Source organism: Puma concolor, chromosome A1 (genome assembly GCF_028749965.1).
Source record: "Puma concolor isolate L17-30 chromosome A1, mPumCon1.1.hap2, whole genome shotgun sequence".
In the NCBI taxonomy this organism is placed as follows: domain Eukaryota; kingdom Metazoa; phylum Chordata; class Mammalia; order Carnivora; family Felidae; genus Puma; species Puma concolor.
In genome coordinates this window covers 159893413-159905781 of record NC_141667.1, presented here as the reverse complement: position 1 = coordinate 159905781, position 12369 = coordinate 159893413, and the positions used below count along the sequence as shown (strand labels likewise).

At 49.7% G+C, this 12369-nt stretch overlaps 1 protein-coding gene across 5 annotated transcripts in view; it reads right to left on the bottom strand.

Annotated features, from left to right (window-relative positions):
- Window positions 1-11719, bottom strand: part of TUBGCP3 (tubulin gamma complex component 3) — a 76780-nt gene extending 65061 nt beyond the window's left edge. For 2 of the 5 annotated variants that reach the window (XM_086708317.1, XM_086708312.1), the window contains exons 1-2: window positions 11464-11719; window positions 1974-2081 (exon numbers count right to left, since the gene is read on the bottom strand). In XM_086708317.1, the coding sequence (XP_086564443.1) occupies window positions 1974-2081; window positions 11464-11539 (184 nt within the window). In that variant the 5' untranslated portion in view covers window positions 11540-11719. The remainder of the gene's footprint in view (window positions 1-1973; window positions 2082-11463) is intronic. The other 3 variants (XM_086708294.1, XM_086708303.1, XM_086708301.1) reach the window with 2 other exon arrangements.
- Between the last annotated feature and the right edge of the window lie 650 nt (window positions 11720-12369).

Sequence of the window (12369 nt, the reverse complement as noted above, 5' to 3'; positions counted from 1 at the left end):
GGTCCAGGGACGGTGTCCGAGAGGAGTGGCGGGCACTCGGTGGTAAGAGGCAGAGAGGGGCAGGGAGGCGCACTGTGGCAAGATACAGGTCTTTCTTCAAAAACACAGAGGATACACCAGAAAAAACCAAACTGTGACGGATACAGCTTTCTTCTTCAAGAAAGTCCAAGATTTCCTTGCCGTATCCACTCCAACAACGTCACTGCCAGTTCCGTAACTCTCAGCCTAGACAAACTTTATTTTTTTTTTTTTAAATTTTTTTTTCAACGTTTATTTATTTTTGGGACAGAGAGAGACAGAGCATGAACGGGGGAGGGGCAGAGAGAGAGGGAGACACAGAATCGGAAACAGGCTCCAGGCTCTGAGCCATCAGCCCAGGGCCTGACGCGGGGCTCGAACTCCCGGACCGCGAGATCGTGACCTGGCTGAAGTCGGACGCTTAACCGACTGCGCCACCTAGGCGCCCCTAGACAAACTTTATTTTTAACTACTATACAGGTAATGTGCTCACCAGGTGGCTTCGAAACATCAAGCTGCAAAGGGAAGGTTCTGTGAACACAGACCTAACAGCTGGGGTGGTCGCTCATCTACAGTCTGACATATAAGAACGATTTGAGATGTAATTAATAGTCATCAGGGTTCAGAAAGAGTACAGCATTCTTACGTTTAGTTTTATTTACTGAATAAAAATAAGTTTTTAGAGGTTAATAGCGGGATAAATACTCCAGCCCCTACGTTAAATAACACATCACGCTGCATAACACCAGGGGCTGAGTTACCTCAGTGGACGGGCACTTCACCCCTGACTGCTCACGGGGCCCAAGCGTGCCGGGGCGAGGACCGCAAGGTCCAAGCACTCGCGCGTCAGGACCGCCTCCCGTCCAGCTCGGTTACGCACCGTGCAGCAGGACGTCACAGACCACCGGCCAAACCCAGTGAACCAAGCACCAGCTGAGGGTGGCGAACCGTGCCGTGAAGAATGGAAATTCTAGACGGCGTCACCACCAGTTTGCCAGCACAGTCAAAGTGCAAAGCCCATTGCGTCTGGGCGGTGGACAGCCAGGCCTCAGCAGGGAGAACACGCTGACAGGGCCTGCTTTCCTGGCACGGAGCCCAGAGAACTGTGAGGGGCTGGGAACTGGTCTCTGGAGAAAAACAACCCTCCAACCAGCACAAGAGAAATATTTGCACGTGGGTACCTGTGCTCCAAGCCTCCCTCCCTCACACAGTCCCGCAGGGCAGAGGGCAGCAAAGCCCCACCTCACACAGAGCACACACCAGCACCCCGGTGCGAGTAAATGAGAGCTTTCTTGTCCAAGGTAATGACGTTTAAGAAAGCTTTCAGTATCAGCCCAGAATGAAAATGTTCACAAAGACCATTCTAAGGTATTAGAAGTTTGTATACTGACAATCCCCAGAAACCATACTGACCTCTTCACTGCCAACACAGTGTTCTAGGACATGTGGTCAAAGGTGCATAATATTAAATACTGCAAATCAAAAGATATACAGGAAAATACATGAAGCCCTTTTATCTTCCTCACACTCTCAAATTATTCAGTTCTATAGTATTTAAAACAATCCTCAGGGAGCCTGGGTGGCTCAGTCGGTTAAGTGTCCGACTTCGGCTCAGGTCATGATCTCACGGTTCGTGGGTTCAAGCCCCACGTCGGGCTCTATGCTGACAGCTCAGAGCCTGGAGCCTGCTTCGGATGCTGCGTCTCCCTCTCTCAGCCTCTCCCTTGCTTGCTTTCTGTCTCTCTCTCTCAAAAATAAACATTGCACTATGTTCTGATAAAAATCAGAACGAAGTTGTGCATATTGTTAACACATGTTTTTACATATACGTGATAGTACTTATAATCACACTGTGCTTGGGGACCACACATACACATGCACAGAGATACATACGCATATGCATGTATACAAGTTTCAGAATCCAACACCTGGTAGCGCTGAAGAAAAATACGTACGTTCTTTCTTGATTTTTTCGGCTACGAGAAATTCATCTCTTTCGACGGTTGGGGCAAAGTTGCTGCCAATAACCCGCACTGCATACTGGAACTGCTGGGCTACGTCAGCTGAAAGGTAAGTAAGAAGATGCAAATTATTGCCAATCAGGCTAAGCTCTGACCAGCTCACGCTTCCAGCCAGAGACAGCGGGCCGGGCACATAGATCTCCCTCCCAGCTTCCCAAGGTCTTAACTGAGAGAACAGAGAAGCTATTCAGAAACCAAAGCAAATGAATGAATAAATGAATATAACGAGAGTTCCAAGAAACAAGAAAGGGAGACAGCAACAGGCCAGGAAGGCTGAAGAATCCCAGACAATGAGCTGGACTGATGATCACAAAAAACGGGGCAGGGAGAGTCACAGCCGGAACACGGCCCGTGAGAAGTAGCCCATTCGCGAGAACGTCCGAGAAGCTCCAAGGCTGAGGTCAACAAACACAGAAAACCAAAGTGGGCAGCTAACTTAATAGACAGTGTGCACCTCAGGCACCGATGACGGCTTAACCACGGATGTCTGCCTCTACTTCCTTCAACAACCCCACTAAACTGACAAAGAATTTTGTGGTTTGCTTGTTTAACAAAAGCAGAAACCCACAAGGGCAAAGAAGACAAGGTAGAAACTGCACCGAACAGAAGTCAGCCAATGTGAGAAGCAGCAAAGCAAACGGACGGGCGGAAGCAGGTTGAGAACAGTGAGATGGGCTGTTCCAGGTCTGACTGGAGGGGCAGCAGGGGGTGGAGGGGGCAGAGCCACCAGTCCCAGCAAGAAACACAGCTCCCTCTGCAGAAGCCCAGGGAGGCTCCGAGGGCAGGGGGCCCCACTCCTCGGAAGGTGTGAAGGAACTGGGGCAGAAGAGGACCAGCAGAAGGTCTGGCTGGACCACAGGCCCCCGGGGCCTCTCCCCCTTCTGTCCCCCACACAACCACTGACCGCCTCACCGGGCAACTCACACAGGGCCTGCTGGAAAGGCGCACGAAGGAAAGCAGCAGACTGGCTGGTGCCTGGGCAGCTCGGTCGGTTAAGCATCTTGACTCTTGATTTCACTTCAGGTCATGATCTCTCAGTTCATGAGTTTGAGACCTGCACTGGGCTCTACACTGGGACTCTCTCTCTCTCTGCCCCTCCCCTGCTAGCGTGTGCGCTCATGTGCTTTCTCTCGCTCTCTCAAAATAAATAAATACACTTAAAAAACAAAAAGTAGCAGACTGAACTTAAGGATGCCATCCCTCCTTCCCAGACACGGGGAGTCACAATTCCTATACAAGGAACACTAGCAAACCCAACACCCCCTACCTTCCCACTGATGCACAACCACCCAGCAGGGCACACCCCAACCTACTCCAGGCAACACCATTAACATCTTAGAGTCGTGAGTTCAAGCTCTGCATTGGGCTCTGCACTCGGTGTGAAGCCTACTTAGAAAGAAAAAAAAAAAAAAGAAAGCAACTTAAATGTGAGGGAATAAATGGTTTCTTTTGTAAACTCAAAAAAGAAGCTCACCGTATACCATACAACACATGCAAAAATTAACTTGACTACATCACAGTAAGAGTAAAACATAAGTAAAACATAACACTCTTAGAGGAAAAAAACCAACAGGAGAGAACTCTAACTCAGACAGAGTTCTTACGTAATATACCAAAATTCTGACCCATTAAAAAATGTGTTAAACGTGGGGCCCTGGCTGGCTCCATCAGTGGAGTGTGTGACTCTTGATTTCTGGGTTGTGAGTTCGAGTCCCACACTGGGTGTAGAGATTACTTAAAAATAAAATCTTTTTTGGGGCGCTGGGTGGCTCAGTCAGTTAAGCGTCCGACTTCGAACTCAGGTCATGATCTCATGATTTGTGGGTTCAAGCCCCATATCGCATTCTGTGCTGACAGCTCAGAGCCTGGGGCCTGCTTAGGATTATGTGTCTCCCTCTCTCTACCCCTCCCTCACTCATGGTCTGTCTGTCTCTCTCAAAAATAAATAAACAGTAAAAAAAAATTTTTAATACAATAAATAAAATCTTTTTTTAAAAAAATGTGATAAACGGGACTTCATCCAAGATTAAACTTCTGCTCTGCAAAGGACACTGTTAAGAGAATGAAAATACTGAGGAAATATTTGCAAAACACAACAAAGGACCTGAATCCAAATTATAGGGAGAGAGGTCTGAAAACTCAATAAGGAGGGGGGCAGGGAATACCCAATAAAAAACATAGCGTAAAAATGTTAAACAATCAGCACGAAGGTGAACGGCACAGAAATAGATGACGTTAGTCATCAGGGAAACTCAAGTTAAGACCACGATAAGACACCCTTATTCATCTATCCCAACTGCTGAATGAAACAGACCACCAGCACCCAGGCCAGGCGTCCCATACACTGGCCGGGGATAGGGGTGGGGGGGGTGGGGGGGGTGGGGGGGGTGCGGTGCATGAAGCTGGCACAGGCACTCTGGAAACATTCTGGCAGTTTCTTTAAAAGCTAAGCATACACTTTTCATGTGACCTAGCAATCCCACTTGTATCTATTCCAGAGAAATGAAACTTAGGGTGACATAAACCTCTGTACATGAATGTTTGCAGCCGCGTTCCCTAGGACTCCCCGTGACCGCCAGAGCCCAAGACCCGTGCAGACACCCCCGCTATGTGCAGGGACAAGTAAGCCACAGGGCGTCCGTGCAGTGGAACGCAGCTCTGCAGTGAAATGGAGTCACCTACTAACACACGCGGCACCACTAGTGAATCACAGAAGCATCAGCAAAGTGAAAGCGGCCAGTGTCCAGAGCACACACGGTATGATTCATCTACACGATATTCTGAAAAAGGCAACACAGAACAATCTAGAACGGAGGACGGCTGCTAGAGGCAAAATAGCAACACAGAGAAAGCAGTTGTGAAATGTTTTTAAAACTATTAAATATTTAAAAACTAGGCCCGATACCAGATGGAGCTAGTCAGGGGTCAATAAACACAACAACACAACAAACACAAGTTAGAATTCACGAGGAAGAATGGCACTTTTCCCATAATTAGTCCTCAAATTGATGGAGCGCCAAGTGTTAATCCGTATAAACTTTGAGTCCCACACCTAGACAAAGTTTCAGAGCACGACAGCAAAATTTACATAGAGCGGAATTTCAGAACATAAAAGACAAAGAGAAGATCCTATGAGCTGCCAGATGGAGCTTCAAAGGAGTAAGAATCAGTTTAACGGCAGATTCTCATCAGTGAAGGAATGAACACCTTCCAAGTGGACAGAAGGAAAATCACTTCAAACTTTCTGTATCTGATTGATGAGTTAGGAGATGAGGCTCTTAAGCACTTATCCAGGCCAGCAAATGCTGTTGAATCCATTTCTCACGGTGCGTCCCCACACGCCCATTCCACGGCTCTATCCACCTGCAGTAGGTGTCCTAAGTAGCCGGCCACCCTGTGTCTACTCTTGTCCCTTAGAGCAAATTATCCACATGGCGGTCAGAGCGATCTTTTTAGAACATAAATAAAGTCATCGCTCTGCCTGACCCTCCCGTCAGGCCCAGAATCAAATCCAAACTCATGAGGACAGCCTGCCCGACCTGGTCCCTGGTCCCCGGCCACGCCCCAGCACCACGTCCCGCCTCTCCCCTCCCAGCTGCACTGGCCACACGCCAGCCGCGCTCCGTGGTCTGGCCAACCCTGCCAACCCTTGAGCATACCACCCCACCCCCGGCTTGTGGCCCGGACCCTGACACTCTTCTCCCGCATCCTCCCAGGCCTCACCCCATCACTTCCCCCGGTTCTCTGTGGAATTGTCACCCCTTCAGACCGCCCTCCTCTCCCAAGCACACCCAAACATGCACGCAGGAGAGAGACTACAGAGTCTTCCCTGAACACCACCAAATCAGCACGGCATGTGTTCGGGACTTGGTGAGTGCGGACAAAGCAGGGCAGGGTAACAGCAAAGAGAAGTAATCTGAAGGGTTTTTGTGGAGTCCCAGGATCAGGGAGTAGTTTTAATTGTCTTCTTTATACTTTTCCACACCTTTAACATTTTCTAAGGGGTAAGCATTAATTTTAATACCTTAAAAGTGGCACTGAAAATTTCTCACCTGCAAGGGTGCCTGTAAAACTGTTCTAGTTGAGAAAATGTTTTTAGATTACCATGATCCTGAGTTCTACAAAAAAAAAAAAAATACTTCATTAACATACTCAAGTACCTGAGACAAACATCTCCACTCCAAAAGTTTCATGAACTTTCCACTTTTCCAACGAAAATTCAAAACTCAACACCAGAAATCCTCTCCTCTCCCATCTCCACGCCCTGCACCTGTGCCAAGTGTAACATTTCACTGCCACCTCACCAACCACCTTCAACTTCCCTACCTGCTGGCCAGACCAGTGTGCAGTCTCTCTTTCCCGCTGACAGAAAATATCTGAAAGTTCCATCTGTATTTTTAGGTGAAATCTATCTAAGTTTCAAAGGTAGACACACAGAATACAGGCTATTAACTTCACAGTGACAATCATTCCTTGTTTGGTGAACCTAACCATCAAACAATATCCACTACAGATTTCCAGTTTAACACTCCCACAACATTATTCCATTTCTAAGGTAAAAACTAAGTTCAATCAGTAATTCAAAGAAAACTCCTAAGCGCCAAACACCACGGGCCCTAAGACGGGACAGAAAATAGTGGTTCACCAGGCAGCTGAGTGACAACACGAAACACGAGGCAAGTAACTCCACAGGCAATCCGTCTGCGATAAGAGCTCCTAAGAAAATGAGCGAGACGCTGTGCCGGCCAACAGGGAGGACCTCGCGACGTGGGCTGGTCAGGGAAGGCCTCTCTGAGGAAGCAGCCCTCTGACATGTAGGAACCCGCCACGAGAAAGGACACGAGGAGATTCAAGGGCTACTGTGTCCACGGTCCCTCAAAGGATGCCAGTGTCGCTAGTTCCAAAATCCAAGCCGTGTTCCGTCCAGAGTCCCAGGGGAGGAGGTCCAGGCTGAAGCTCTTTGATGACTGGCTAGGTCCAAGATGAAAAATTAGAGTATTGCATTGTTTTCACCAGCAAACACCAAAGGAATGTGCTACGTCCTCACGTCCAATCCGCTCTGGGTATCAGGAGCCAAGGCAGGAAGGCAGTGTTCCTCTGCCCAGCCCCTGAGAGTATCCCCCTGAGAAGGAGGCACCAGTGAATTCAAGGACACACTGCCCAAGCAGCCGCTGTACCCAGGCACACTCTCCAAACAAGCCGTGCAGAGAACACACAGGTGAGGACAGAGGCAAGAGGCCGTTCCACAGGCCGGGCAGGCGCTCAGGTTCCTGCACTCAGCACAGAGATGGAAGGTGCCAGATTCCACACAGAAGAGCAGGAAGGAATTAATTCAAGACATCAGGTTCTGGAACCAGAGATGTGGGTTCCGATCCTGGCCCTGCAATTCGCCAGCTTGGTGACGGTGAGCAAACTACTTTATCTCTCCGTGTGCATGTCCTCATCTACAAAACGAGGTTAGTGAGAAGTATTCCAACCATCCAGCAATATTGGAAGTTAAATACACCAGCTCACAGTGTATGCAGAGTGTGGCAGAGAGTAAGTTGTTGAAAAACGTTAGGTATTTTTATTAGTATTAATCTGAAAATGTCATTTCAATGCATGATCTGTCTGCCATAGCCATTAAAACCACAACTCAAAGCACCCGGCTTTTAACTTTTCAGCAAGATAATGTGGCCTTCATCCTGTAGATTACACGTAGGAAACAAACTCTCTTCACCTGGCGTGATCAGATGTCCCCTCTAGAAAGGACCCGTGGCTGCAGCACAGAAGAGGTTCGCGTTCAGGACAAGGGAGACAGCGGGACCACATGGCCTCAATGCCAACGTGAAGGCTCCAAAGAGCACTCCAATGTGGGCCCAAGAGTTCGTAAGTGACAGTTACCTTCTAGACCCCGAAAGGGTTCCACGAGCACTCAGGTAGAAAATGAACATAAAGATGCACAGACAAAAGTGAATCCAAAGCCTGCGGCTGCGTGCTCTCCTGGGATTCGGAAAGTGAGCGGGGTGGAGGTGCGCGGTTTGGAAGCGATGCACACACGACACTGCTGTCCTATGGGACAGGACGGCACGTCGGCCAACACAGAGCAAGCATGTAAACCTGTAATTCTTTGCCCCTCCAGACACAGGCCACAGGCCACAGGGACTCTGCGCTTGAGACACCACGCTCCCACACGGACCTACAGAGTCACACTATCTGGAGACGGTGCCCACGACATCAATTCCGAGGAGGTATCACATGGAGAGATGCACGGCGACAAGGTGTGAAGGCTTAGCTACCGTAAAAGGCCCCCCCTTCGACCACTGCCACACCACCAGTCCCGCCACAGCAACCCTGGTACCAGGTTCTCGTGTGGCCACGCTCCACGCGCAGCTCCCACGGAATGCAAGGCTATGCTCCAAAACAGAAACAAGACATGCTGCTCTAGACTTGGGGCTCTCAGACTTTTCAGTCTCAGAGCCCCCTTCCATGCTGATGATTGAGGATCCCTAAGAGGATTTACTTATTCGTGTAGGTTATATCAATATTTACTGGATTGGGAATTTAAACCGAGATCATTTTTAAATTTTAGATCATTTTAAAATAACAGTAAGCCCACTAAGCACAACTTTCCAATGAAGCCTAAAACACTGGAATTTCTATGTCAGTAGACATTTAGTGCACATTTCAACATACACTTAATGTAACTTTTAACATATATTTAATATACATTGATTTTCCCAAGTATATAATCAAGGAAGACCATAATTTATTCATCTGGAACTTCATCAAGGGCTCTTCACCACTTCGGAAAATCATGACACCAACAGCAATACCGCGTGAGGCCCACGAGTCACCAGGACGGCACCCCGTCCGCCTGCGCCATGGCTCGGAGCACACTCACAGCACTGTCACAGCAGAAGATAGTCATCTCACCTCAGTGCACAGTGTACTGGAGCCACCCCTGAGCATTTGTGTTCAAATACTCACCTAATAAAACCCACTGTGCTTGTTATCTTCTAGTTAGGAAAAGGATTACAAAGTATGAAAAGGAAGGTTGCTTCTGAAACATCCAGAACACACTGGCTGGCAGTATGTGTGTGTTTCAAGCAAATTCGAAGGCTGGAAAAGGTGAGAAATAATGATTATATTAACTTTATAAACATATCAGGCACCAGGGGGCGCCTGGGTGGCTCAGTCAGTTAAGCATCTAACTTGGGCTCAGGTCATGATCTCGCAGTTTGTGAGTTCCAGCCCCGCGTAGGGCTCTGTGCTGACAGCTCAGAGCCTGGAGCCTGCTTCAGATTCTGTGTGTGTGTGTGTGTGTGTGTGTGTGTGTGTGTGTGTGTGTGTCTCTCTCTCTCTCTCTCTGTCCTTCTCCCACTCACGCTCTGTCTCTCTCTCTCTCCTTCAGAAATAAACATTAAAAAAAATTATAAAATAAAAGTAACAGGTATCAATTATTCCTCAATATCATAGTCTTGGAAAAGCAATATTATAATAATACAAGGCCAATTGTTTATAACATGACCTTAGAAAAAGAATTAATCAAATGCTCTACTTAGTTACCAGATAAAATACCCACTAACGAAAAGATTTTTTTAAATGTCAAACACTGTAAAGGAAGCAATTAATATTGCTTTTGTTCAGTAAGGTAGAACAAATCAGAACAAGGCAAGCTATTAAATACTTATAAATTCTTCAGTAAATAGCATGTATTTGGAATTACGAATATAATGGTTTAGCAATCCTCGCGGTCCAGAACAGAGCTAACGGAATCATCTTTGATGGATTTTATGATCCATTTGGTTCAGAGAGGATCCCCTCAGGATCTCGCACAGAACATATTTACTCTCATATTTAAACACGGTTCTAAATAGAGACAGGAGGAGGCAGAACTCTGCTGAAGATAAGTGCTTTAATCTCCTTGAAGGGTGAAACAATCAAAAGGAGCCTCAAATTTTAAAAAAGAATTTTTTTTTTTTTTATCGAGAAACATCATGCTACCTCACAATGAGTGGCCTTCAAAGTCCAGGTATGAGCATGGGGGGAACGGACAACTGTGTGGGTTATCCTGGAAGGAAAACCGAGGACCCGCCAGCACAGTGAGGCCGCTGGCGTTAGAGTGAGTGCGTGGTAACCAGCAATCTCAGCCCTCTGGCTTTTCCTAGGATCAGGAACATGGAATCAGAAAGGTAACTCGGGGTGCTTGAGGTGCACGTACAGGAAAGCTGGAGACAAAACCTGAAAACAACAAGCCAGGCTCGCAACCTGTGCACCTGTCCTCTCTCTGGGGAACCCTCTCCAGGTGCTCCTGGGCCCCCCCACCCTCACTCCAGTCCATCGAACCATCTCCGCAGAGGCTTTCCCTCACTTCTTCCCTCAAAATCCCAGCACCCCGCTCTATCTCCGTTTCAGCATTTATCCCTAACCTACAATTACCTATTTTACCACAACTCCTCCCCTAGAATGTACATCTACCAGTGGAATGACTGTCTGTGCATCTCCGCATCACACAAGCACCCAGCATAGTGCCTAGGGTTGGGGAGCCCAAAGGGACAGACTTAAACTTTATAAAATGTCCCAAGAACTGTGTGAGGTTGGTGTCATTGAATAGGCTGACGGGAAAAAAAAAAAAAAATCCAGCTTTTACCCCTACAGCTATCATAGAACATCAACTCAAGTATGTACCTAATTGTCATGAATCGCGAAAAGTTAAAATTTGGTCATTATATTTTCAAAGTAATTTTGTGTAAAGTCTTCCAGCAAAAACTGCACGATTTCTCGTCCACCGCACGGCGCTGAAGGCATAAGCAACCCCGTGTCTTCAGTTACCCAGAAAATCCCTCCAGGGTGGACTCCACGCATCCCCTTCGCGTCCCGCCAAAACAAACACCAAGAGGGCAAGCCATGTCAAATCGTAAAACACCGCGGCCGCAATGGCTCCACACCCCGCAGGGCTGGGCTTGGGTATCGGCATCCGCAGGGCGGCCTCTCCAGGACAGCTTCGTACCAAGTCCAACCTCAGCCCTTGGAAGAAAACCAGGGAGGTAACAGTCACGCACCCCCGCTTCGCAGCACACTCCGACCGCTCGACCTTCCCGGGGGGGCAGAGAACACGCTGCTGCTCGCCAGCTCCCGGCCACCCGGCCCAGGCCACCGCTGCCCTGCCTCCCCGGTGACTTTGAACAAGGTGGACGCGCTCGCGAGCCGCCGTGCCCGGCTTCGCCCCCCGGGCCCGCTGCGCCCGGAGCGGTGACTCAGCCCCGCCGGGGTCCGGCCTCCCTGCCTCCGCCCCCGGGGCTGCAAGCCCTCCGCAGGCCGCCCCGCCCCGGGGACGCGCCCCTCCCCAATCCCGCCGCCCATGCGAGGCCTCCGGATCCCAGGCTGACGGGCGGCCTCCGGAACGCGCCTCGGCCCCGAGCCGCCGACCCAGCCCCGCTACCTTCGCTCCTGCCCAGGATCCGGCAGCACAGGTTCTGCAGCAGGACGTTCGGCGACTTCTGGTCCGGGGTCGCCATCCTCGCCTGGGACCGCCCGCGGGGGCCCCGCAGAGCCCCCCGGCTCTCGCCCGCCCCACGCCCCACGCCCCACGCCACGCAGGCTCCGGTCGTCCCCGACGGGCTACGGCCTCTCGGGCACCGCCGGCGACCAAGCCGCCATTTTAACGGAACCCGCCGAAACCGCGGGCCCTTCCCACAATGCCCCGCTTCTTCCGGCCGCTCGGGGCGCTGGTGCGCCGGCCTCAGAGTTCCCCGCTCCGTGGCGCGCGGTCCCCGGACCGCAGCTACCGCGCGTGAAGGGTTCCGGCACCAGCTGCTCCAGCTGCTCCAGCTGCTCAGACCGCACGGTCCCCGACACGGGGTCCTGTGGCCCAGGTCCCCCAACACCCCTGAGGTCAGGAAGGCCACTGATTTGCTCTGTGCTCAATAACATCTTTATAATCCATAATTTTAAGAAAGTTTTAATGTTTATTTATTCTTGAGAGACAGAAAACGAGTGCGAGCAAGGGAGGGGCAGAGAGAGAGGGAGACACAGACTCCGAACAGGCTCCAGGCTGTGAGCTGTGATCACAGAGCCCAACACGGGGCTCGAACCCATGAACTGTGAGATCATGACCTGAGACAGTCAGACGCTTAACCGACTGAGCCCTCTAGGCGCCCCCGTAGACTTTTTTTTTTAAAACATCATTGGCTCAAGCTAACTTTTGGTGGAAGAAGTCTGCTTAAAGGAGTACAAGATTTTATGGGTTTTGACACTTGGTTGACATTGACACCCGGTACACTTTCTAGGTTTTCATAGATAGCATGTGACTATTCACCATCCCTAACCCCAGGCTCCCCTCCCCACA